This window comes from Bos indicus, chromosome 11 (assembly GCF_029378745.1).
Source record: "Bos indicus isolate NIAB-ARS_2022 breed Sahiwal x Tharparkar chromosome 11, NIAB-ARS_B.indTharparkar_mat_pri_1.0, whole genome shotgun sequence".
Taxonomy (NCBI): domain Eukaryota; kingdom Metazoa; phylum Chordata; class Mammalia; order Artiodactyla; family Bovidae; genus Bos; species Bos indicus.
The window spans coordinates 73,981,431-74,009,139 of NC_091770.1; the positions used below are offsets into that span (position 1 = coordinate 73,981,431).

The window sequence follows — 27,709 nt, forward strand, 5'->3', positions numbered from 1 at the left end:
TAAAAATAAATTAAAAAAAAAAGTCTCAAATGGGTCTGCAGGGTTTCATTCCTTCTGGACGCTTCCAGGAGAGCATCTGTTTCCTTGACTTTCCTGGCTTCCAGAAGCCACCCACATTCTTTGGCTCATAGTCCCCTTCCACCATCTTCATGGGCAGCAGAGGAGCATCTTCAAATTTCTTTCTCTCTATTCCTGATCTACTGTCTGACTCTGATCCTCCTGCCTCCCTCTTAGAAAGATGGGAGCACATGGAGAATCTCCTTATCACAAGATCCTTAACTTGATCAAACCTGCCAAGTCCCTTCTGTCATCTAAGGTACATTCGTGGGTGTCAGTGATTAGGATGTGGATACAGGTAGGGGACCATTATTCAGCCAACCATAGAAACTAAGAAAGATGGGCCAGGTGGGAAGAGCTGGGGTGACAGGGCCAGGAAGTCAAGGGAGTTTGAAGAAGGTGCAATCAACGGGGAGAAATGCCACCGGAGATAGAAACATCAGCTGGAAGTTGAGTGAAGAATGGGTTGTTTGCATGGTTTCCAGAGATTTCTAAGTGCAAAGACACACACACACACAAACTTTTACAACTGGGAGAGCTGGCTGTAACCACCCTAACTTGGAATGGCACTTCGCATCCATAAAAGTGGGCTCCCGGACACTCCTGCCTCTTTTAGATGCTCGGTGCCCAGCACTCTCCATGAAGCGTTATGCCCCAAAGTATTTAACTGCATCCAATCAAGCATTCAGACCAAATTCTAGTCTGTGGGAAGTATAGGAGACAAGAGAGCAAAAGGAAGAACACCACAAGGAGATAATCAGACAAATCCAGAATGTGGGACGTTCTACAAAGTGATGACCTGGCCAATACCATGAAAAATAAAGAGGGACGGGAGAGGGGTTGGGACAGGTTGAGAGACATAAGAGACACAGAAAACAAAATAAACACGTGATCTATACTGAATCCTGATCTGACAGACAGCAATACAAGACAATGTGGGGACTATGAGGGAAATTTTAATTTGAATCAAAGAATTTTTTAAAATCAGGGAATGATGGCAAGTTTTGTCAGGCGAGCTAAAGGTACTCTGTGGTTATGCAGAATGTGAATTGTTTCAGTTTTCTTTCCCGTGTTTGTTTTGTTTCTTTCGTTTTATAATGGAAGAGACTTGAACTTATATTTAGACTAAGGGAAGGAATGAGAAAAAGGGGAAGAGTGGAGACATGGAGAGAAAAATAATGGATGTAGGGAGATTCCTGAGGAGAAGGGAGCCTTTGGGGAAGAAAAAGATGGATACAAGTTGAGGGACCCCCAGCAGATAGTTTTCTCAGTGAACAGAAGAAGGCAAGACCATCTCTGAGACTGAGGAAGCAGATTCAGGATGGTGCTTGAGGAGACAACAGAAGGTCTCTAGTGACCACTGAGAAGATGAGAGAAGGCGGTGGTCAAAGAATGGATAAGGAGCTGCCCTGAAAGCCAAGTCAAAATTTAAAGCATGCTTCTGTAGATGCCCCAATCCTCACATCAGGTGGTTTTCTGAGGGCGGTTCTCTGAGTGGGGCATTTGGGTGCAGAAGGCAGAGCATGGCTGCAGCAGGTGGACAGGAGCCTGGTTCCTGCTGGGTCTGGCGGGGAGGCCAAGAAAGGGAGCCTCAGAAGGAGCTGACCCTCGGTAGAGGGAAGGGAAGGCGTCTGAGAGGTGAGGTCTTGAAGCAGGGAGGGTGGTATCTTAGTGGCTCAGATGGTAAAGAATCTGCCTGCGATGCAGGAGACCCGGGTTCAATCCCTGAGTTGGGAAGATACCCTGGAGAAGGGAATGGCAACCCACTCTAGTCTTCTTGCCTGGAGAATTCCATGGACAGAGAAGCCTGGTGGGCTACAGTCCATGGGGTTGCAAAGAGTCGGACATGACTGAGCGACTTTCACATTCACAGAGCCTCCAGGCAAGTCACAGCCCCTCTGCTTTACCGGAAAGAGAGACTCCCCCGCCCCCCACCGCAACCGGCTCCCACATCACCCCGACATGCTTCAAGAGCTTCCCTCCCCTCCCAAGGGACTCGCTTCTGTGTTGCCTCTGAGTGTGCTTGCCTTCAGGCTGGGGTGCAGTGTGAACACAAAGGGCTGTATGCCACAATCTGAGATGAAAGCACAATTTTTAAAAATTTGGGTAAAATTCACAAAACAAAAAGTGAACCCTTTTAAAGTGCAAAATTCAGTAGCGCTCAATACATTCACAATGTTTTGCAACTAAAGCAGAACCCCAAAGGAAACCCACATCCTGGTCATCAATCAGTCACTTTCTATTCCTGTCCCCCCACCCACCCCAGCCCCCGGCAAACACTAATCTGCTTTCTGTCTCTATGGAGTCACCTATTCTGGTATCTCATTGAAATGGAAATACAATATGTGACCTTCTGGTTGTGTCCACCCTCTGGCTACTATGAACTGTGCTGCCAGAAACATTGGTAATCAAGTATTTGTTTGAGTGTCTGTTTTCTGTTCTCTTTGGTACATATCTAGGGAGAAATGCTGAGTCAGATGGTAATCCTATATGTTTAACTTTTGGAGGAACCACTAAACTGTTTTCCACAGGGTCTACACTGTTTTACAGCTCGGCCAGCAAGGTACAAGGGTTCCGATTTCTACATATCCTCACCAACACGGCTTTTTATAGGATTTTAAAAATATATAAACAACCTAGTGGGTGTGAAGAAGTATCTCTCTATGATTTCTGACTTGCATTTCTGTCATAATTAGTGATGCTGAGCATCAGTTCATGTGCTTTCTGGACATTTGTATATCTTCTTTGGAGAAATGTCTATTCAAGTCCTTTGCCCAATTTTTAATTGGGTTTTCTTTTTGTTGTTGAGTTGTAAGAGTTTTTCATATATTCTGGTTACTGAGCCCTTATTGTATATGAGAATCACAAACATTTTCTCTCATTCTGTAGTTGTCTTTTGTTCTGTAGTGTCCTTTGATGCACAAAAGTTTTTAATTTTGAAGAAGTCAAATTCATTTATTTTTTCTTTTGTTGCTTTTGTTTTTACTATCATATCTAAGAATCCATTGCAAAATTCAAGACCATAAAGATAGACCCATATATTTCTTCTAAGAGTTCTATAAGTTTAACTCTTATATTTAGGTCTTTGATCTATTTTGAGTTAATTTTTAAAAAAAAATTTTATTTGTTTATTTGGCTGCATTGGGTCTTAGTTGTGACCAGAGGGCATTTGGAATCTTCCCGGACCCAGGACTGAACCTACATCTCCTGCATTGCAAGGCGGACTCCCCACCACTGGGCCACCAGGGAAGTTCTTGAGTTAATTTTTATATATGCTGTGAGGTAGGGATGAAAGTACAAACTTTAAATCCATGATCCTTCATCAGTTCAGTTCAGTTCAGTTCAGTTCAGTCGCTCAGTCGTGTTTGACTCTTTGTGACCCAATGAATCACAGCACGTCAGGCCTCCCTGTCCATCACCAACTCCCGGAGTTCACTCAAACTCATGTTCATCGAGTCGGTGATGCCATCCAGCCATCTCATCCTCTGTCGTCCCCTTCTCCTCCTGCCCCCAATCCCTCCCAGCAACAGAGTCTTTTCCAATGAGTCAACTCTTTGCATGAGGTGGCCAAAGTATTGGAGTTTCAGCTTCAGCATCAGTCCTTCCAATGAACACCCAGGACTGATCTCCTTTAGAATGGACTGGTTGGATCTCCTTGCAGTCCAAGGGACTCTCAAGACCCGTGGCAGATTCATGTTGATGTATGGCAAAACCAATACAATATTGTAAAGTAATTAGCCTCTAATTAAAATAAATAAATTTAAATTAAAAAAAATACAAAAAAAAAAAGAGTCTTCTCCAACACCACAGTTCAAAAGCATCAATTCTTTGGCGCTCAGCTTTCTTCACAGTCCAACTTTCACATCCATACATGACTACTGGAAAAACCATAGCCTTGACTAGATGGACCTTTGTGATCCTTCATAGTATTTTGTTATTTATACGAGGTTCATATATTAGATCGTTTATGTAAATAACCTCGGCATTTTCATATTTAATATTTTCAGTTTATCCTTAGAGTGACCTCAAAAGTCAGGGCACATGATCAGTGCACTGTTCCCAGAACTTACATTTGGACCCACCAGGCAATAAGGCAGGTGCACAGAAGTAAATCTCTAAGCAAATAGTTGAGCTTAGTTGGCTCCATCATCTCCTGTCACCTGTCCCTCAACATCACCTCAAGTTCAGATATTCTCATTAAAGACTTAAAGGTATCAAATAAACTTAAAAAACTATACTGCGTATGATATGCAGGAATAGTATTAGCAAAATCAGATTTTTTTTGGTGACTAATGTCAGCACAGCTTCAACCCTTGGGGTAGTCAAGCACAGGCTGGATAAATATCCATTAAGAAAGAAGGAAGAAACAGAGAAGTCTCAGGCTTGGAAAGCTGGAAAGAGCATCTTTCTGCTAGCAAAGGCTGCCTCTGAAGCTGAACTCTGAACCTCCTGCAATTATCTGACTTACTTATAATCATCTGTCCTTATATAATCTCCACTGTCTGCAGTACACTAATCATTAGTCAACTGCTCTCTTGCTAATGCAGTGATTCACTGTGATGAGGAATCGAGGAATTTGCAGGACCTGGAATTTTCAAGGCTGTTGCTAATAAAATGCCTACCAGGGGCCAGGATGTGCTTCAGGGAACTCTGGGGCTGGCAGCCACCTGCTTCTATATCTCCCCCTGGGGAGATGCCCTGTGGACGCATCGATGACTGGTTTATCTTCCATTTAGATGTTCTTTTCCAGACTATAGTTATCTTAAACAGGGCAAGTGAAACGGTATCTGAAGCTGTTGCCAGGGTAACGTGACAAAAGACTTTACCCTTGCTGCTGTATATGTAATTTGTCAAAGGCAGCTGGTTCACAGAGAGAGGAAAGAGGGGAATAGGTGATTAGTTTTGGTCTTTGAAAGAAGAGTTGAAAGACTATCTTCTGGTTAAATCAATTTTAGAAGAGGAAAGCAGTTGTGACCTGTGCAATAAAAACTCAGAAAAGTCAGGTTGGGAAGGCTAAGACCACAAACCTTAAACTTTCCTTTTTTTTCCTGGTGATATCTGTAAAATAGTTGCATGTTAGGGCTTTCAACACCAAGCTGCTTGAAGGCTTAGAGCTGAAAGTATTCCCTGAAGGGAGAGGAACTGAGAGAGAGAGCAAGAAGTTGAAGAAAGCAACTGGGATATTCAAGGAGGACAGATGCTTAGGAAGTTGGGAGCTCTTTTTGGTTGTTGTTTTAAACTTTTAATTTTGTATCAGGGTATAGCTGATTAACAGTGTTTCAGGTGAACAGCAAAGGGACTCAGCCATACGTATACCTGTATCCATTCTCTCCCAAATTCCCCTCCCATCCAGGCTGCCACATAACATCAAGCAGAGTTCCACATGCCATATAGTAGGTCCTTCTTGGTTACCTATTTTAAACACAGCAGTGTGTACATGCCCATTCCAAACTCTCAAACTATCCCTTCAAAGTTAGGAATTCTTGACACAACTGATAGTTCTTCTCTCCACACGCCAGAAGCAGATAGCAGCCACTTGTTTAGGGATAAGTTATGTTACAAAGCTTGGACTGAGTTCAATCCGCTCATGGTATCAGTGAAAAGCCAGGCTCATGAAAGATAACCTTCTCGAGGTTACCCAGCTAGGAAAGGGCAGAACTAAGCCAGAAGCCCTGCTTCCTGCTTCCCCGTGATCTTTCCACTTATCTGATGCCTCTGTCCTGTGAACATCAATTTATTTTATCTTTGAAAGAAGCACAACCTGGACAGCTTTCAAAGTATGCCCTGTACAGTCAGGGGCCAAGCTTCGAGGGCGCTGGCCACCGCCTGCTCTCAAAGGAATACCCCCCCTTTCTACTTTAATATCTATTGGGGCCCCACCTATAATTATTTAAGGGAAAAATCATTTTTAAAAATCAGAAAACAAATAGGAATGGATCATAACAAAGCTGACCCAGAAGTTCTGCCCCGCTCTCCCCACCATGCCCACTCTCCAGGGCCCCTCGGACCTCCTTACCGAGTTGGTGCCGAGGATCTGCAGATTGGGTTTCTCCGACTCAAGCAGCTTGGCCACCATCTTGAGGAAACTCTCCACGAAGAGGTTGATGCTCTGGCAGTGACAGGCCATGAGCAGTTGGTCCAGCGCCTCCATGGCGATGCACACGTATCTGGGGAAAGCAGCACCACCGCCATTGCTCAGCCTCATGCTGAGTACTCAGTACTCATCACAAAGTACTCAGCCTCGTCACTCAATCACCCGCACCACATGTCTGGGACAACCTCGATGGCAGTGCAGTGACCACCTGGGCAGCATCCAGCTAATAGAGCTCTTCCCAGGTTGCCATGTCTGGACGGCTGTTCCATCAAGCGCCCACTCCAGCCCAGCACTGAGAAGCAGAATGAAGCAGAGCTGCAAGGGAGCCTAGAGATGGATTCATCAAGCCCCTTATTTTACACACAAAGAATATGAGAGACAAGGCATACCATTTCACGAGGAAATTTGAGCAGAAAGAAAAGCAAGCAAGCCCTAATAACCTCCATCCTTTATTTACAATTCTACTTTCAGAAGCAGCAAAAAAGAGGACTGAACCTTCTGCTACCTGCCAGCCCTTTAACCACTTGATAACAACAATCTATTTTACGATGTTCTTCTCTTCTCTGTGCTAAAAATACCCAGTCCTGGGAATTCCCTGGCAGTCCAGGGGTTAGGACTCTGCACTTTCACTTCTCAGGGCCTAGGTTCAATCTCTGGTCAGGGAACTAAGATTCCCACAAGCAGCATGGCATGACCAAAAAAATAATAATAATAATTAAATTACATTGAAAAAGTAAAAATACCCAATCCTTTCCAGGCTAGCCTTTGTAGGACAACCCCTAATTGTTATCTTCTTCAATGCCTCTCTTAAATCCCAAGAAAAATGCCACAAATCAAATTCCTATTGAGAATGAGGGATGCATGCCTAAACTCAAACCCAGCATTTATTCCATGATAGTGACATAACGAGCATACGGTCAGGTAAGGCACGTCAGGAAAGATACATCCCCCACTTACAAAGCATTTGCATTCTAAAGAAAGCAAGGCAGACATACACAGAAAAAGGTTATTTTTAACTTCTAATAAGGGAGCCTCAGCAAAACTAACCTGGTTAAAAATGTTATAGTTTTCATTAAGGACTTAGGTGTCTGGGGCAGAAGGCTAGATGTCTCCCCTGGAAACTATTTTTGCCCTTCTCACTGGTTATTTAGAAGTGTATCTGAACTGCGGCTGCTCACTGGGAACATTTCCCAGCCTCTCCTGCTGCTAGGTGAGGCCACATGACTTAAACATTGCCCTTATAATGAGGGGGAGTGATGCAAGCAGTGTCGAGCATCACTTGCTTGAAAAACAGGCTTGCCCTGTCCTCTGAGTCCTCTCTTCTCTCTTCCTGCTGGTTGTGAAGTGGGAGCAACTGGATGGCAAGAGGTGAAAGCCCCAGATGACCTTGTGGAGCACAGCCCACTGGCCCAGACTGGATTATTGCTTGAGAGAGAGAAAAAAATACTTCTTTACTGCTGGTTGTTTTTCAGTCGCTCTGTCGTGTCCGATTCTTTGCAATCCCATGGACTGCAGCACGCCAGGCATCTCTGTCCTTCACCATCTCCTGGAGCTTGCTCATACTCATGTCCATTGAGTTGATGATGCCTTCCAACCATCTCATCTTCTGTCACCCCCTTCTCCTCCTGCCCTTAATCTTTCCTAGCATCAGGGTCTTTTCTGAGTCAGCTGTTCGCATCAGGTGGCCAAAGTATTGGGGCTTCAGCTTCAGCATCAGTCCTTCCAATGAATATTCAGGGTTGATTTCTTCTACTGCTGGAGCCAGTATATTTAAGTCTCTTTATATCTAAATAACACAAGTATCTGATAATCAGATTTAGGAGTGCTTTAGAAACCTGAGGGCACAAATAAAAGCGAATCCTGAGCAATCCAAAGCAACTCACAGGCAAGAGAAGTAAGGGCTGAACCTGACCCCATCCTGCAGGAGGGGGAGTCACTTGAGACTCCATGGATGAGGAGCGTGGCTCACGTGCCTATTACAGGGCGGTGATCCCTCTACCCACAGAGCCAAACCACATGGAACAGAAAAGTACTTCCTGATATAAACAAAATGCAGGCCAGACAGGGAGAGTGGACAACTCCAAACCTACCGGGGTGCTGAGGAGTCAGGCTGAGGCCTGTAAGTTAAAGCAAGTAGGAAAAGGCCTCTCTTCAAGAAGCTGCCCAGCGTCAAGTTTATAGGCCGTGTGTATAATAGGGAACGAATTAAAAGATTTATTCTGAGGCCCTCCCTGGCAGCCCAGTGGTTAAGACTCCAGAGTTCACTGCAGGGGGCGCAGGCTCAATCCCTGGTGGGAGAACTAAGATCCTACCCATGCCAAAATAAACACATAAGTAAAAGTTGAAAAGAGCTTAAGATACTAGTATCTTAAGTTATTAAAATCTTAAGATCTTGCAGACCCAAGCCTGGCACACGCTGGGTCCACTGTGTAGGTCATGAAGCAGGCTGACTCTTGCAGGGTTGAGGCAGCAGCCTGGGGTGGGGCCCTTCCAAAGAGCTGGCAGGGAAACATGGACACATTCTGGCAGTGAAACACGGCAGCTGGGAAATGGGAGCAGGCAGCAGCATGGAATTCTCTTCTTCTATGAATCATCCCAGAACATGCCAGGTGACACAGTGGTAAAGAATCCGCCTGCCAATGCAGGAGATGCAAGAGGTGCAGGTTCAATTCCTGGGTTGGGAGGATTCCCTGGAGTAGGAAATGGCAACCCACTCCAGTATTCTTGCTTAAAAATTCCAGAAGAGCCTGGCGGGCTATGGTCCATGGGAGTCACAAAGAGTCAGACATAACATGAATCATCCCAGCGTCCTTCAATATGAAGGGTTTCGCCATTATTTTACAGAGTTTAAATGAGTGAAAGGAAGGGATGGGGTGGGGTTTGGCAAGAGAAGAAACTAGAAGGCCTCCCAAACCCCAAAGCTTAGATTGCTGCTTTTCCTTTTCCTGTAAAAAATTCCCAGAAAATCCTGATAAGGAAGACGGTCCTTTGCTAGCCAGGAAAAAGAAAAAAAAAAAATTGTCTAATTACCAGGAGTGGAAATTTTGATGGAAAGTGAAAATTATGGTAGAAGTGAAACTGAAAAGTAAATGAAGTTTAAGGCCCCTTCTTTTTCTTGAAGATTTTTGTTTTCTTTTGACGTGGATCATTTTTGAAGTCTTTATTGAATTTGTTACAATATTGCTTCTGTTTCATGTTTTGGCTTTTTGGCCAAGAGGTATGTGGGATCTTAGCTCCCCGACCAGGGGTTAAACTTGAACTCTTTGCTTTGGAAGACAGAGCCTTAATCACTGGACCACTAGGGAAGTTCTAAAGCCTTGTTATTTGAATATGTACATGCTGTGTGCTAAGTCACTTCAGTTGTGTCTGACTCTGTGTGACCCCATGGATTGTAGCCCACCAGGCTCCTCTGTCCATGGAATTCTCCAGGCAAGAATATTGGAGCAGGTTGCCATTTCTTTCTCCAGGGGTCTTCCCAACCCAGGGATTGAACCAGAGAAGTTCTCCTGGGTCTCCTGCATTGGCAGGCAGGTTCTTCACCACTAGCACCACCTGGGAAGCCCAGGTGGGGGACCTCTGTTGTTCAGTTGCTCAGTCGTGTCTGACTCTCTGCGACCCCGTGGACTGCAGCACGCCAGGCTTCCCTGTCCTTCACTATGTCCTGGAGTTTGCTCAAACTCATGTCCACTGAGTCGGTGATGCCATCCAACATTCTCATCCACTGTCGTCCCCTTCTCCTCATGCTCTCAATCTTTCCCAGCATCAGGGTCTTTTCTAATGAGTCGGTTCTTTGCATCAGGTGGCCAAAGTATTGGAGCCTCAGCTTCAGCATCAGTCCTCTCAATGAATATTCAGGGTTGATTTCCTTTAGGATAGACTGGTTGGATCTCCTTACAGTCCAAGGGACTCTCAAGAGTCTTCTCCAGCATCACAGTTCAAAAGCATCAATTCTTCGGTGCTCAGCTTTCTTTATGGTCCAACTCTCACATTCGTACATGACTACTGGGAAAACTTTGACTATATGGACCTTTGTTGGCAAAGTGATGTCTCTGCTCTTTAATACACTGTCTAGGTTTGTCATAGCTTTTCTTCCAAGGAGCAAGTGTCTCTGCCTCTGAGGCCCAGAACTTCCCAGGAGGCTATAGCCTCCCAGCTCAGGCTGATTATTCCATTGCCTCAGTCTCTAAGATTCTTGCTCTGTTACAAGATCTGGGGACGAGACTGTACTTGATGCCATCCACGGGGTGTGAGCCCCATTTATTATATTTTGAGTGGCATGAGGGCTAATAAAAGCGATTTAGCATGCAGGGATGGAAGGACTGTAATTGAGAACTTAAACTTTTCAAAGTATCTTAGAAGACTAGAAGTTAGTGGGATCTTGGAACCTCCTAGTCTAATGCTCACTGCTTTGGTCCTATCTGACAGTAACCTTCCTGGGTACATCCTATGCTTTAAATCCATATTCTCAAAGGGAGAGAGCACAGTCTTCTCAGGGTGATGTTCACTGAGCAGGACAGTCTTAGCAGAGATCTAATCTGAACTTGGGATCCTGAAAGGGGTCTGAGAAATGGACCTGACTGGGTTGTTGGAGCAGGGTGGGGAAGGTCGAAGGTGGTGAAGACTAATCTACTGCAGGGGCCTAGGGGCGAAGGCAAGAACAGGGCACAGACCACAGCAGCAGGGCATGACCAAGGGTCTTGGATCCACTAGTAGGGCTTCCCAGCAGAAATCAAGGAATCTGGGATGGACTGGAGTTCATGGGCAGTAACCGAGGTCAGGAGTGGCCAGTTAGTAGGTTACAACAACAGGAACTCAGGGTCATGGGCCAACCAAAGCAGAAGGTGAGTTATAACAACTGAGAAAAAGACGCAGGGGGCCTGGTGCTTGGGGAGAGGCAGGAAATTCCTTGAATTGAGTTCTAGAATAGGCAGCTGCTTCTGCTTCTCTGGTGGCTGGGATGGCAAAGAATCTGCCTGCAATGCAGGAGCCCCAGGTTCACTCCCTGGGGGAGGATCCCTGGGAGCAGAAAATGGCAACCCACTCCAGTATTCTTTCCTGGAGAATTCCATGGAAAAGGAGCCTGGTGGGCTACAGTCCATGGGGTTGAAAAGAGTCGGATACAACTGAGCTACTAACACTCTCACACTTGCTGCTTGAACACCTCTTTTCAGCAAGGAGTGGCCTTAGGACTCTCTGGGAAAGGAGGAGCCAGCATGCAAGGTCTGGGAACCAGACTTGGTTGGAAAGGAGTGCAGATCCAGGGTCAGAGATGGGGACCAGCCAGCAGAGAGAGGGGGCAACTTTAGCTGGGCCAGTCGTCAACTGAGAATTACTCAGAGGGTGGCAGCCTTGACAAAGAACCTCTCATTCTCGGCAGTCTGAATGTATGCAGTCAAGTTCTCCCTACCGAACAGAAACTTCCTGGTTTTAGGAGCCCAGAAGCAGGGGTTGACATCAGACAAGGGAGGGAAGGATGAACCTTCCTGTCTGGTAGGAATCTGCAAAATCTCTGTCTGCAGGGTCAGCTCCACTCTCTAACAGGGTTCAGAGTCCCTCTGGGGACTGTGTATCTCTTGGGAGCCCCACTAAGTCAGTACCAGGCCCAGGCTCCTGGGGAAGTAGCCCAACTCTTTTGGCATAGGGGTCTCCATCCTCCAGTCACTGGGGAACCTGATGATTCATTTTTTAAAATAATTTTTAAAAAATTGATTTATTTGGCTGCACCAGGTCTGAGTTGTAGCACACAGGATCTTGGATCCTCACTGTGACATTTGGGATTTTTTTTTAGTTATGGTGCTCAAACTCTTAGTTGCAGCATGTGGGATGTAGTTCCCTGACCAGGGATCAAACCCTGGGCCCCCTGCACTGGGAGCTTGGAGTCTTAGCCACTGGACCACCAGGGAAGTCCCAACCCGACAGATTCTAATGTGGCCTTCTACACATGGTCATTGCTCTGGGGACACTGTCAGTCAATCCCGAGTCTTACCCACAACTGCTGTTACCTCCCTTGCTCTTCAGTTTCTAGGGGTGTTCTAGCAATTGGGCTGAACTGAAAGGAGGAAAATAGGAGGAATTCTTGCTTTTAGTTGCTCTGCATCTCACTGTTCATTGTAGACCCCACCAAGGAGAAATACCTTGAAATTCTTATCTTATTCTCTCTCCGCCCACATTGAGTTATCACCCCTGACGCTAAACACATGCCTGTCGAGGAGGGTGTTTCTACCACTCGGTCCAACACCCAAAGTTCTCATGTATATGAGAACACAAACACCTGGATGATGGTAGGGAGACAGCTCCTCACACCATCTCACCTGTCTGTAGGTGAATATTTTGCTACTCCAAAGCTGCCATCAGTGGTTAGGACAATGGTGATGAGTGTGGAGCTGGGTAAGGAAACTCGGGGAAGAGGCAGAAAGAGACCCAGAGAACAGATCTAACAGATTTCTCTTCTCCCAGTGTTTATGATTAAAGCCCCCAGTGAGGCCATCAAGGCTTTAAATACTTAGACGCTGCAATGGCTATTTTTAACAGAATGATGCCAATTTTGAGTGATAGTTCTGAGGGCAGTGGAATGCTTCTAAGTGGCTCTGCTGGCTACAGGACATTTTTTACTGAGAGAACCATCAGTGCAGAGAGGGCAGGCAAAATTAGTATTAAATGTTTAATGTCAGCGCTTGCATATTAGTTTCAGGTTCAATCTAGGATAAAGATATTTTTATTGTACTTGCTTGAGACTGCTTTATAATATGTCAAGGCGATTTATATAATCAGCATGTTCAGTATATTCATGCCCTTTTTATTGAGCATGTTAACCTAATTTTATTATATTAATAGAAAGGGATCATAGAAATGAATTGTTTTCAGTCTTGTTTTTCTATCAGGGATAGCTTGATGTAAGGGTGGCTGGTGGGTCCTGTGGAGGGTGGACCTCTATACACTGTCAGCACAGTGCAGACTTTCACCCTCTGGTTCTCACTCCACCTTCCTCATCAGGAGGAAGGGGCCTTGGAGGGTGGTGGGGGTGACAGGTGTAGCTGGGGGGCAGGACAGAGAGGGTCCAGGGAGGTGATCGCTGCAAAAGCACAGAGGCCAGAGAGTGAGGTGGGGGGGTCATGAGCTAGTCCATCTGGAGTAGGTGTAGAGCAGCTATGGCAGTTGCGGTGGGTTTGGCTGGGGTTAAAGGCAGTTTGGGGCTTCCTTGGTGGCTCAGTGGTAAAAAATATCCACCTGCAATTCAGGAAACATAGGAGATGCAGGTTCGATCCCTGGGTCAGGAAGATCCCCTGGAGGAGGGTGTGGCAATGCACTGTAGTATTCTTGCCTGGAGAATCCCATGGACAGAGGAGCCTGGCGTGCTGTCGTCCATAGGGTCGCAAACAGTCGGACATGACTGAAGTGACTGAGGATGCATGCAAAGGCAATATGGGGGCAGGTAGAGGAAGGCCTTAGAAGTCAGGCTGAGGAGCTTGGATTGGAAGCTAAAGGAGCCAGGAAAGTATAGCTTTGGGTCTGTGTTTTAAAGATCATAGCTAGCAGTATTGATCTGAAGGGCCAGAACAGGAAAGATGGGAAGCAGGGAGACTATTTCCAAGGCCACTGCAGTAACCCGGAGTCTGCACCAGGAAAAAGGTAGGAGCAGAGGAAAGTAGAGGATGGATATAAAAGGCTTCGTGGAGAATAGAACCAATGGGACGCATGAACAACTGCCCTGGATCTGCTTTTCCCTCTGTCCCACCAACAGTGTCACCAGAAACATCTTAGTGTTCCCTTTACATCCACCCCACTCCAGATCATGACATTAGGTAACAGACATGTCTCTCCTGCAGTTGACTTTTTTCATTCAGTTCAGTTCAGTTCAGTCACTCAGTTGTGTCCGACTCTTTGCGACCCCATGAATTGCAGCACGCCAGGCCTCCCTGTCCATCACCAACTCCCGGAGTTCACTCAAACTCATGTCCATGAGGACCCCAAGTATTGCCCTAAAAATATAATATTATATAATTTCTGAAAATCTCTCTCCCCCTCTCATACTACTTACCCATATCGATGACGACCCACGTCACGGATGAGCCTCTCGGAGAGGTAGGCGCCAATGCGATCAAGCTTTTCAGGAGCTGAGAGGGCATAGAAGGTCAGCTTCTCCATGTTGGTCTTCACCAGGCCATCCTGTAAAAGACAGGTCATCCTCACTGTGGCCATGTGATGGCTAGAAGAGTTCAAGTCCAAAGGTATGTGATCATTCAATTTAATCAATGTTTAACAGAGTGCCCATCATGTATGTGACAGGTACCATGTGGATTTTGGGGATACAAAAATGATTAAAACATAGACCCTGCTCTCTAGGAGCTCACAACTTAGCCCAAAGTGTGCTAGCTATAAATAAAAATAGTAAGTGATAGAAATGTACATATATGTGTGCATGTGTATATGATATGGGTTTACATACTTATATGTATATGTTCATGAATGTATATATATGTATGTGAATGCATGTGTATATGAATGGATGACAAGCTTCAATGAAAGCAACCCAGAATTAAAACGTTTTGGATCTCCAAAATCAAGAAGTGAACAGAAAGAAGGCAGCTCTATAGCTTTCAGGGAATTGTCCGGAGGATGCTAGAAATGTGACCACCCCCCCACCCCTGCCCATCAAGAAAAGGCCATCGATTTCCAGAGAGCAAGTCAAGTACATCAAACCTTGACATTTCTGAAACCACATGACCCACATTGCAGTCTGACAGTTGAGTGGCGGCTGGGGAAACCAAGAAACCAGGCATCTTGTGTGCCCACCTGACACCTGACAGATACCAGAGGTAGCACACAGAAGACCATGAGCTCCAGAGCCAAAACCCAGGAAAGGAAATGCTCACACCTGATGTCAGGGAAATAGTACCCTCCAGAGAGTTAGTGGCTCCAGGAACTATCACCCAGAGAGAGACGAGTGAGCAAGATGCTCAGCAGCAGCCGGAAGCACCAAGACAAACTTCCGAGCCCTCTGCAGATCTTGCCTTCAGAGGGGTCCGAAGATCCTCAGCTTTCAGGTTTCCAACTGCCTCTGGTCACTGACAGGGCTGTGGCTGTGGTTTCAGAGTGTCTGAGTGATCTTGGGGGGCTCGCCTCTCCTTGTGGCAGCCCCTAGGGCCCTGGATCGGGTGAGACGGTGAGAGGCACACTGGTGGCAGGAGATGCGACCCACCTCGGGATCCTCAGGGAAGATGTTGTCCACCAGCCTTTTGTACCTGGGGCGCAGGGCACCGCAGCAGCCGCACACACCTGGAACAGCAACGAGAATGCCCTGTGAGCTAAGCCTCCCGGGGCCAGGCTGGGTGGCTTCTGAGAAACCAAATCCAGGCTGGAAACAGAAGGGTCCCTCCCTTAGAGCGCCAGAGCCTGGGTCCTTCCTGCTGTTTCCCCACCCCGCCCCCACTCTAAGACATTGCCTTCCTTGTTAGGTGTCTTTCGCTTGGGGATCAGGCATAAGTGCCAGCAGATCAGAATTTGTTCAGGAAGCCAGGCCATTGAGCACACATGTGTGCGTGCATGTGCACATGCGTGTGCACTCACACACACACACACACACACACACACTGTGTGCCAAGACTATATAAAACTGCCTCCTGCAGCCCAAGACTCTTCTCCAGGTCCTGGGAGATCATCCAGCTGGGAAGAGCAGTTACTCCACCTACCCTACCCTCTCGCTTTCTGTCCACTTCTTCTCCACTCTGGTCCTCAATCTCCTTTACCATCCTCTCTCCTGGGGCCATTTCTATTATAGAATGTTATGTGAAACTATGATAAATTAACATTGCCATTAATTATTAACCTTTGAAAATGCATCTTTAATACAGCGAGACCACGGTGTTTGAAAGCCGTGGTCTTTGAGAGCTGGAGGGTTTCCGGGGGCCACCTGGTCGATGGTTCCCAATACCAGCCCTCTCCCACCACAGGAGATTCTCACCAGTCTGGGGCAAAACAAAAACCTAAGATAACGTGGCCTTCCCTGGTGGCTCAGTGGTAAAGATTCCTGCTGTGCAGGAGCCAAAGGAGACTCAGGTTTGATTCCTGGGTTGGGAAGATCCGCTGAAAAAGGAAATGGCAACCCACTCCAGTATTCTTGCTTAGGAAATCCCATAGACAGAGGAGCCTGGTGGACTGCAGTCCACGGGGTCACAAAGAATTGGGCACGACCGAAGTGACTGAGCGAAAGAATAATGTACGTTGTCAGAAAGCTACAGACTGACGTGAGCTCCTTTGTGAGACAGTGTTAAGAAATCAGTGATAATAGAACAAACCTTGGGAAAATAAAAAGTTGATGATTCTAGAGGTCCCACCGTAAAAAGTTTTCAATTAGAACCACTGCTCTTTTCCTCCCTTTCATCCTCAGCAGACACCTCCCTTGGCATATCCCAACTGCACCCTCCCAGAATTGGGAAGGAAGGCAGTGACCCCTGAGGGAGTGGAGGGGACGGCGGGGAAGGGCCTAGGAAAGTCCACCCCCTTCCAAAATAATTGCCTTCTCACTCTACCAATTAACGCTTAATTTTGTTTGTACAAATGCTCTACTTGAAATGCAAAGGTGCCCTGGAATAATCAAGCCTACGGGTCATTCAGAGAAGAATGAATTACTTTAGTGGGAATTACTTTAATCACACAGAGAGCCACAAAGAGCTTTACAGTGGAGAGAAAAGCGGTTGGGGGGCGGAGTTGGGGGACCTGGACTGGGAGGGGATGGGGGTGGGCAGCACCACCAGGAGGAGGAAGGAACGGGGCAATCTGGGCTCCCAGATTGTTAGGGGATGGGCGTGTCCCTGGGGAAACGGGGCACTCCAAAGGCAGGATATCAGATTTCTGATACCAAAGGACCACCAGGGTCCCAGTGTGTCCCCCAGTCCCTCACCCACCCCAGGCACAGGGAGGATGGTAGAACCAGTCCACAGCTGCACACTGGCCTCTGGGTTCCATCTTTCTGTGCTGAACCGGCACTGGCGTCGCCTCATCTCCTCCCTGCCCACCGAGGAGAAGGTGTGAGGGCTCCAGCTGGCTGGCATCCAGGGCTATCCCTTGGGATGGGGCAGCTCCCTGGGGGGACCCTGACCCCGGGGCTCAGGATTGAAACCTGCCCTTGGGCCCTCTGCCCAGTGCGGCCATCAGTGCACTTCTTCTAGGATGCCCCGGAGCACGGGCCCTGCGTGCTAAAACAGCAACATGGATCTGTGTGCATCTTCAAGGGAGTCAGAACTAGAGACAAGGAGAAATTAGAGCCCCCAAGCCCTCCAATGTCAGTCCATTTTCAAACTTTTCTCACTGAGGCCAAGCTCACGGTTGTTAGAAACCCAGACTTGTCTGAGAAAGCACAAGCCTATTTTGGGTACTCAGGGTATAAACCTCCGTGCAGGGGTCCCTCTTCCAGCACAGAGGCCCCCAGAAGCCATAAGGCAGGGGAAATCCATCACATGGAGGCCCGGGCATTTCCCTCCTTGGGGGAGAGATGAGAAGACTGTAGAACAAGAGAGGCGAGCAGGTGCCTGGTCAGCAGAGCTGCTCTGCTTCTGGTGCTTCCGGACCTACAGGCTTCCGCAGTGGCTCAGACGGTAAACAATCCGCCTGTAGTGCAGGAGACCGGAGTTCAATCCCTGGGTCAGGAAGATCTCCTGGAGAAGGAAATGACAACCCAATCCAGTATTCTTGCCTGGAGAATCCCATCGACAGAGGCTACAGTCCATGGGATTGCAGAGTCGGACACGACTGAGCAACTAACTGGACCTACGCCCTAGTTATTTCTTCTTGTACACTCTTTCATTCCAGCCTCTGACTCCTGGAGGGCAGGGGCTAGTTGAGGCCAAGTGGGCAACAGCATAAGTTTCAAATCAAATCCTGGCACTGCCACTTCCTAGATGTGATGTTGCACAAGGAGTGGCATTCTGTGGGTACGGGTGTCCTGGTTTAGCGCTTGGGGCTGCTGTGAGACCGAAGCGAGTTTATGCTGCAAAGCACTCAGGGCAGATCACCACCAGCCGCCCTTCCCTCCGCGTTCCCCAGCCCTGGGCGGCAGAGCCCTTCCCAGACTGCCAGCTGGTCCATGCTGGCTGGTACATCTTAGTGCAGCTTCCCCACCATTCACTTACTCAGTAATGGTGACCAAGGCCAAGGGACAACTGGAGGCCTAAGAAGTGAGAGTCCCAGAACATTGCTTCAGAAGACCTAACCTCACTGGCCTATGGGTCTGCAGTGATAACTTGATCTGAACCTCCAGTCACTGCCCGCCAGCTTCTCAAAGTCAGCATTCCCGAATTTTCCTACCTCAGCATCAGCTCCACAAACCTCAACGCAAATATGACATATTTCCAGCGTACACAACAGACCAGAGTCAAATGCTGTTGAAAGATAAAGCAAGAGGCTCACTGGAGAGAGCCCATGGGACTGGCTGGCTGTTGGAGGGTCACGAGGAGAGCAGCTGTGGTGGGAAACTAACAAGCACTCTTCAGAAAAAGGGTCTGAGGACAAATAAATCTATGAAACCATGCACACCAAATCCCCCATTTTAGATTCGCAGGCAAATAAGCTTACTAAAGCCTCTGAAAAATCATAAGGCAAAGAAATCTATTTAAAATTTCAAATCAACATCTCCCCATTTTTCACTGTTATAAATAGCAACATGATGAATACTTTTAATATTCTTTTTTCAAGGCATATGTATTGCCTCCTATGTGGGAGGGCTTCCCAAGTGGCGCTAGTGGTAAAGAACCCGCTTGCCAATGCAGGAGATGCAAGGGACACGGGTTCGACCCCCTGCGTCAGGAAGATCCCCCAGTAGAGGGCACGGCAACCCACTCCAGTATTCTTGCCTGGGAAATCCCATGGACATAGGAGCCTGGCAGGCTACAGTCCATAGGGTTGCAAAGAGTCAGACACAAGCAACTTCACATGCATGCACTAGATGGAAACAGAAAGCTATACGCTACTGTAAATAGAGTACATTGGAAACAGTGCTTTTTTTTTTAAGGTCTTATATAGGATTTTATTTTAGAATATAAAAAATAATTAAAATAAGTGGATTAAGTTTGAAACGTAACAAAATGAAAAGAGAAACTCAGAGTTAAAATATGAGCAGATGTTAAGGAAACAGAAAACAAATAGCAAAATAATCACAAAATACGACCTCATTATTTGAAAATACTCATAGGCAAACACCAAAAGATACACATTGTCAGTTATCAAAGAAAAAGAGATACACCAAATAATAAGTTTAGGAACAAAAATGGAACATACAAGGGGAGAAAGATGTTGAAAAAGGAACACCTTACTATCAGATGAAATGCACGCTTTTTTAAAAGTGTAAAATCAGTGAAATTGGCCCAGTAGTATACTTGAATAGACCAAGACCAGAAAAGAAATCCAAATGGTATTACTAATCTGTCTCTACAGAAGGTACCAAGGTGACTGTTGTCAACTCTTCAAAAAACAGGGGTTATTGGTGGCAGTTATGCTCCACAGAGTCACTATTAACAGGAACAGTGCTAATTTTGGAGTTTAAAAGGTTCTGCCATTTGATCTTTGAGACTCAGTTTTCTCATTAATATAATAAGAGAAGATTTTCCCCTAAGGTACAATCCTATGACTGAAGTCCCAGACCATTTGCAATAGAATCTAGAAAGGGAGAAAACACCTTGAGCTCTGCTGGTTGGAGAAGGCTTCTCAGGAGAGGACAGGCGATGAGGGGCGGGAGTCACAGGGCAGTGGCTGCTTTACTTCTTATGTGTCAGTTCAGTTCAGTTCAGTCGCTCAGTCGTGCCTGACTCTTTGTGACCCCATGGACTTCAGCATGCCAGGCTTCCCCCTCCATCACCAACTCCCAGAGCTTGCTCAAACTCATGTCCATTGACTCAGGGATGCTATCCAACCATCTCATCCTCTGTCGTCCCCTTCTCATCCTGCCTTCAATCTTTCCCAGCATCAGGGTCTTTTCCAATGAGTCAGTTCTTTGCATCAGGTGGCCAAAATATTGGAGCTTCAGCTTCAGCATCAGTCTTTCCAATTAATATTTAGGACTGATTTCCTTCAGGATACTGGTTGGATCTCCTTGCAGTCCAAGGGACTCTCAAGAGTCTTCTCCAACACCATAGTTCAAAAGCATCAATTCTTTGGTGCTCAGCTTTCTTTATGGTCAAACTCTCACATCCATACATGATACTGGAAAAACCATCGCTTTGACTAGATGGACCTTTATTGGCACACTAGATGGACCTATGCGTCAGACACAGTGCTGAAATACTTTACAAGCATCAACTCATTAAGCCTACAACCCCATGGGGTAGGTATTGTTTTTATTCCCATTTTTACAGATGTGGAAGTTGAGGCACCAAAAGGTTAAGTTACCTGCCTAGAGCCTCACAGTTAATAAGTGGCAGGATTTGAAACCCCAAAATCTACCTCTAGAGACACTGATGTTCTTAGGCACTATTTCAGGGAAGGGATGCATTAGCTAGGGAGCTAGACCAGGCTTGTACAGAAAGGCAAGGACCACTTGGGCAGTGCATCTTGAAGGAAACCAGAGGATGTCATCCCAAATATGCCTCTTCGACATAAAAAACTGTCTTGAGCTGAAAGCGATTAAGTGGCAGCAAACGGCAGAAAAAGCTCCCCTCTTTTTGCCTAAAGACAGGAAATAAGTGTTTCTCTTACTTTAGCGACTAAACAACAACGACAAACTGGAGGCAGATTCTTAAGAAGTCACCAGAGAAATCTGCAAACAAACCTTGTTAAACTAACCCTATCCTCCCACTTATCTCTTCACCCTTCACTACCCACAGGTCAGTTCTTTACAAATGCATTGTTTCTTTGCCTAAAAGGTATAAAATCTCTTCGCTCCGGTCACTTTTTTGGGTTTTCATTCTCTTGCGAAGGCTTCCATGTACATGTGAAAATTCAATCACATTTGTCTGTGTCTCTCCTGTTAATCTATCTCTCTGTCAGCTTCCTTCTCAGACCCAGCCAGGGACCCTAAGAGGGTCAAAGAAAACTTTTTCCTCCTCTACAGCTGCAAACTGTAAAGAGCAGACTCATCATCTGGGGTTCTTATTAAAATGCAGATTCTGCTTCAGCAGACCAGGGCTGGGGCCTGAGGCTCTGCACTCCCACCAGGCTCCAGGTGATGCTGATGGCCCTGGTCCAGGGACCACACTTTGAGATTGCAAGGCACCAGAGCACAGTGGCTAAGAATTTGGGCTCTGGAGTCAGGCAGGCTCAGGTTGAAACCTCAGCTCTCCTAACTTCTTACTTGTTTCATCTTGAGTAAGTTACTTAACCTAAATCCAAGTTTCCTCATATGAAAAATGAAGATGATGTGGTTCCTTCTTAGAGGCAAGTGAAAGAAAGTGAAAGTGAAGTCACTCAGTTCTGTCCAGCTCTTTGCGACCCCATGGACTGTAGCCTATCAGGCTCCTCCATCCATGGGATTTTCCAGGCAAGAGTACTGGAATGGGTTGCCATTTTCTTCTCCCACCTTCTTAGAGGGCTGGAGATTAAATGATAACATCTTCCTGGCTTCTCTCTTTTTCTTTTTTTCCTCTAAATTTCTAGAAGGAAAAATACAGAAGACCAGACTGGGGCCAGACTGAGCACAGCCTTGAACAACAGGATGAAGCGGTTAGATTTTGCCTAGATGAACCGTGAGCTCTGGGAACTTCATGAATCGCCCCAGGTGAGGGGCAGATACCTGAACTGGGTGATATCAGAGGAATCAGCAAGACGTGAGGGGTTCTGCGGGAAAGAAGAAGAGGAAGGTACGAAACATGACTGCGGGCTTTCTGTTCCAGTGACTGGAGATCACAACCCCCTTAACTGAAATGGAGGAGACGGAGGTGGCTGGGACTAGGCGAGCGGCGTCAACTAGTTCGGATCATCCAGTTAGTCGTGGGGAGCGCTGAGACTCATGGGAGAGACCAGACTGAAGATCTGAGGGTCACTGGCGCTCAGTGAGCACTGGCGCATCAGACAGAACCTGATTGCTCAGGGGAGGAGGAGCAGGATGGAGGAGCAGATCCCCAAGGATGGCTGCCTTGTCCACTTCATCTGTCAGTTCCTTCCTGTTTTCCCCACCCACTACTTTCCTATAAAGCCTTTCACCTTTCTTTTGCTCATTTCTCTGCCTGTTCCCCAAGGTCCTCCAAGCTAAGGCATTTGGGGACTTCAAGCTGCTCACACTGACCCCAGATTACTCCCTTATTAGCCCCCACTCCATCAAAATCCCTGTCTGATTATCTAATTCAAGAGATGCTGGTAGCTGATCAATAGTCTTTCAGAGGGTTTATGCATTTTTCCTCATATGCATTTATGAAGGCTTGAAGCCAAGTAAAATAACGTCTAATAGTTGAACTTTGTAAAATGTAGGTAGTGGAGAGCATTTACATGAGGAAATCAGCATACAAGTGTCTGAAAACTGTTCTGCTATGTTGGGCTCTAAAGTTTGTTTTTTAACCATTTACATACCCAGTTTTAAGAAAAGTAAGAAGCAAAGTTAATAGCATTGTTTTGGCCAGGGGTTGGGGTGGGGGGAGTATGGAAAATGTTGATCACTTTTTGTTTGTTTTTAAGTAATCACAGTAACTTTCAAAAGAGTATGGGGTAGACAACTATGAAGCCATCAGATCAGATCAGTTGCTCAGTCGTGTCCGACTCTTTGCGACCCCACGAATTGCAGCACGCCAGGCCTCCCTGTCCATCACCAACTCCCGGAGTTCACTCAAACTCACGTCCATCGAGTCGGTGATGCCATCCAGCCATCTCATCCTCTGTCGTCCCCTTCTCCTCTTGCCCTCAATCCCTCCCAGCATCAGAGTCTTTTCCAATGAGTCAACTCTTTGCATGAGGTGGCCAAAGTACTGGAGTTTCAGCTTTAGCATCATTCCTTCCAAAGAAATCCCAGGGCTGATCTCCTTCAGAATGGACTGGTTGGATCTCCTTGCAGTCCAAGGTACTCTCAAGAATCTTCTCCAACACCACAGTTCAAAAGCATCAATTCTTCAGTGCTTAGCCTTCTGCACAGTCCAATTCTCACATCCATACATAACCATAGGAAAAACCATGGCCTTGACTAGACGAAACTTTGTTGGCAAAGTAATGTCTCTGCTTTTGAATATGCTATCTAGGTTGGTCATAACTTTCCTTGCTGACCATATCCTAATTCAAGGAAAGAAACACAAGAAAGGATCATTGAGGGAAATAAACCCAAAGCTATTTACAATTTAAATCTGCTCTACTTAGAAAGTAGATGATCAGTTATATAAGAAAAGAGATTTGGAATCTCAGTCAGAAGGCAGAAAACCCTGAGTGGCACCGAAAGCTTCCTGGGTAGGTAATCAAAGCAGCAGATAGAGATCTCCTCTCTGATAAGGCAAAGAGACAGAGGGCTCGGTCAGGAACCCCTGGCCTCTGCATGCCACAGCAGCTCAGGAGGTGACCGGAACCCACAGGCACCCCTCGAAAGCTTCCCACCAGGAGAAAGTCATTTCAAAGTAGCCACAACCAGGCCAAGGGGAAAAAAGCCCAAAGAATAGAAGATATTTTAAAAGAAATTGAAAACAGTTCTTTGTTATGAGAGATTGTGATACATATTTCTTTAGTCCGGCTTCTAATGGTATTTATTCTTCATGTTCATACATAGAAGTATATGGAGTTCAACTCACAGCCAAGTGCCTATTAAAAGAATCTTTTAGGTTCTGAGCCATTTTATTTCTAAGGGAGAAGCACTCTCTACTAGGGCCTTCTCCCCCTTTCTGGGGATCAGGTCTGGCAGATTAAACCATGGAGGCCAAAGGTAAATTTAATAAGGATGCTTTTCTGTCACTAGGACTTATCTTACCTAATATTTTTATACTTACTTTTTAAGAAAGAGAGGGAAACATGATGTGGCCAGTTCCACTAGTAAATATACAGCTGGTTGTACTGAAAAATCAAATCAGTGAGATTAACAGAGTGTCTAATGACACTCAGTGGCTTCATTTCAGTGGCTTCCTCCAACTTTGCAAACTCTAAGAATCTTTAGACCTGCCCCAGTCATCTCCCTATAGTTCATCCTGCCCCACCTCAGGGGCCTCCTTGCACACCATCCTGCTTCAGGGCCCTTGACTTACTATTACCTACCTGGAGGGTTTCTCTGTATTTCCTCCAGGCTCCCACGCTCATTTCCCTCAAGGGTTTGCCCTAGTGTCACCTAACTAGAGAATTTCCCATTCTCCTTTAATTTTCTATCCCTATTTTCCTTCATAGCATTTTTTACCAATCAACATCCTTTGTTTGTGTCCACACTCTGTCCACCCCGCTTCGAAGGTAAGTTCCTGGAGAGCAGGAGACATGCCTATTTGACCCTGTGCATCCCAGAGTCTGAACAGGGAGTAACCTGTGGCGGGGAGGTGGTGGGGAATGGTCACATACGTCTGTTGAATGAAGAAAAGAGTGTGTGATTGGGAGAAAAGCAATCATGGATTTCAAAGTCAGTAAGGGAAAGGAATGGCAATCTACTCCAGTATTCTTGCCTGGGAAATCCAATGGAGGGGGGAGCCCGGTGGGCTATAGTCCAGGGGGTTGCAAAGTCAGACATGACTGAGCGACTAACACTTTCACTCACTTTAAGGGAACGACAGGGCATTTAGCAAAAGATCCCCGGGTGCTCACAAGACCTTGTCCTGGGAGGGCTAGGGGAATGTTTCTATTGAGACCTGTTGGCCTCAACTCCTGAATCCTGCCCAGCTTGTCTTCTGGGGTTAGCACCTGAGGCTCAGAGCCAGGCTCGCTGGGGCCAAACTCCCTCCAGGTGTGTGAGTGGGGGAAGGGAGTCTTTGGGTTCCATTACTCTGCCCCTACCTCCCGCTGGCCCTCTGCCTGCCGGCCCCCAAGCCCCCCAGCCCTGCTTGCTGGCTCCAGTCCAGCCTGCTATCAGAATCTCCTCCTGTCTCCGAGGAGGGGCCCGAGGTGATCCTCTGTGACTCTGGCGCATGGCCAGAGCAAGAAGCCCTGGCCCAGCTCTCTGCCTGACAGCATGCGACGGCAGATCTCACGGTTGCTGGCAGCGTCTGTGGACTCTGACCTCTCACTGGCAGCAGCTGTGTGCTCACACCTCCCGCATGCCATTGCCCTGGCCTCCTTTGCTCTGCTTGCCTGATTCTGTTTTTTTGACTCAACTGACCCCTTGATCAGAGCTTACTCACTACCTAGGGTGACGGGAGGCATGAAACAAGCAAACGCTCTCAAAACACCAAGCACATCATGCTTCTAAACATCCAGGCCACTTTCCCTCCAATTCCCTATTTCTAACCCAGCATTGTCTGCCAGGCCCCCTGAGATATAATATTAGATTCTTTAGATTGATTCATCGCCAATCCAGCCTCTGTCATGCTGATCTTTAATACCTAAAAAATACCACGGTTTACCACCTCTGTGCAAAGCACTAGGCCAAACACTGCACAAACATTTTCGTATGTATAATACTCATAACAAAGCACTAAGGTATGTACTATTATTCTCATTTTATCAAAAAAGAAGCAGGATCAGAGAGGTCAGATGCCCTGCTCAAAGTCACACAGCATGTGCTCTTCTGCAATGTGTGTGTGTGTGTGTGTGCACTCATGTGTATGTGTGCACTCCATCATGCCTGACTCTTTGCAAACCCGTGGACTGTCCCATGGACCCCCACCAGGGTCCTCTGTCCATGGGATTTCCCAAGCAAGAATACTGCAGTGGGTTGCCATTTCCTTCTCCATTTCTGCAACAAGGCTCCCCTAATTTTTTTTTTTCCCCATCACTTTCCCTCAAAATAAATCCTCAACAGTTTCTCAGTTCCACCTTGCGCTCTCCTTTGCCCCAGCTGCCGTGCTAGGTCAGCTCCTTGACACCTGATATCCAGTCCTTGTGAATGCCACTGGGCCCATTTCCTTGCTTCCATTCATTCTCTGGGTAGTTTTGAGGTAAATCTTCACTTGATTTAGTTTGCTGCACAGCCAAGCCGTGAACGTGACTCACCATTCCATTATAGTCAACCCTGCCACTTAGCATTCAACAAGGGATGCCCTGCAAAGGTGGGGGTTGTTCCGCCTTCACGTCCTTCCTCTTGGCACAGCTCTTGTCCAGCAGCCAGAAGTCATGGCAGAGTCCAGCTGTGAGAAGGACGGGGTAGTTTGCGGAGCAGACAGAGGGGGGCCATGCAACCATGGTGAGGCCCACAACTGTGGAGGAGAGGATGTTCAGGTGATAGGGACCAGGCAAAAACTGGAGAGTCAGAGCCCCAAGAGTGTCCTGGGGGCCTAGAAGTCATCACACTGGGTGGGGCTGAGGGGCTGGCAGACCCCAGCTCCTGCTGAGTCCTCCTTAGAAGACCTTCATTAATAACATCCCCAACTCTAGGCTTTATTTCCCCTCTGCCAGCTAACTTCTGAATGCCCCTTGTACCATATTATCTTTCTTTAGAAATTAATTAATTAATTATTTTTGGCTGTGCTGGATCTTCACTTCTCAGCATGGCTTTCTCTAGTTGTGGAAAGTGGGAGCTACTCTTCGTGTGGTGTGCCAGCTTCTCACTGCGGTGGCTTCTCTTGCTGCAGAGCATGGGCTCTAGAGCAGGGCTCTGCAGTTGTGGCACATAGGACTTGTTGCTTCCCAGCATGCAGAATCTTCCCAGACCAGGAATCAAACATGTGTCGCCTGCAATGGCAGGAGGATTGATTCTTAATCACCATGCCACCAGGGAAGTCCAGTTCCATGTTATACTACACAATCTTCTACTTGCTTCCTGCTTGCTCAAGCTGTTTTTCAGTGAATCGTATTTTCTACCCCGAGATAAACTGTAAATTCCTCAGGTCTCATTTCCTCCCAACCTCAGTACAGTATGTGGAGCCCAGCAGGACTTGAGGAAAGCTGGCATGACGCGTGGTGCCTTTGATCAGCGTGAGATCCAGGGAAGTCACCTCCTCTCCTAGACCTTGGTTTCCTTTTTATAAACATCAATGCCATTATCCCCATTCACCAAGAAAAATGCCTTTTTGCTCAAAATAGTTCATATTTATTTTCTTAGCTTCACAATCCCCTTGTAAAGGCAAGGGCTGGACTTGCTCGTCCTTACCAAAGAAAACTGAATTCTTTTTAAACAATTTACAATAAAACTTAACCCACGGCTAATGGCACAGACACTCCTTTGAAATGAATTGGAGGAAACAGAACAAAGTTCAGACAGAAAGGGGTGTTAGATTCAAGTACCTCCCATGAGGACCAGGTCTTGTGTCCAGCTGATGTGAACTGAACTTTAGCACTTTGTACAGTATTCTTGCTGGGTGGGGTGGGGAAGAGGAAAAAGTTTGAAATAGATAGGTTCTGCCATCAAAGAACTTAAGCTCTAGTTTGGGACATAAAACCCACTCACATTTAAAGTCGATGATATTTCACAATGAGACTAAGAAGCCCCAAAACTGAAGAAATCTCTGGGAGTTTGATGAGTCCAGGAAGGCTTCCTGAAAGAGGCAAGATCTGAGGCAGAGAGAGCTGGTAAGTACTGGTGAACCCATGAAA

The 27,709-nt window shown here is 46.6% G+C and overlaps 1 protein-coding gene across 4 annotated transcripts in view; it reads right to left on the bottom strand.

Moving 5' to 3' along the window:
• Positions 1-27,709, bottom strand: part of EFR3B (EFR3 homolog B) — a 97,729-nt gene that overhangs the window by 39,897 nt on the left and 30,123 nt on the right. For all 4 annotated transcript variants that reach the window (XM_070799025.1, XM_070799024.1, XM_019970609.2 and 1 more), the window contains exons 2-4: positions 15,351-15,427; positions 14,190-14,317; positions 6,074-6,224 (exon numbers count right to left, since the gene is read on the bottom strand). In XM_070799025.1, the coding sequence (XP_070655126.1) occupies positions 6,074-6,224; positions 14,190-14,317; positions 15,351-15,427 (356 nt within the window). The remainder of the gene's footprint in view (positions 1-6,073; positions 6,225-14,189; positions 14,318-15,350; positions 15,428-27,709) is intronic.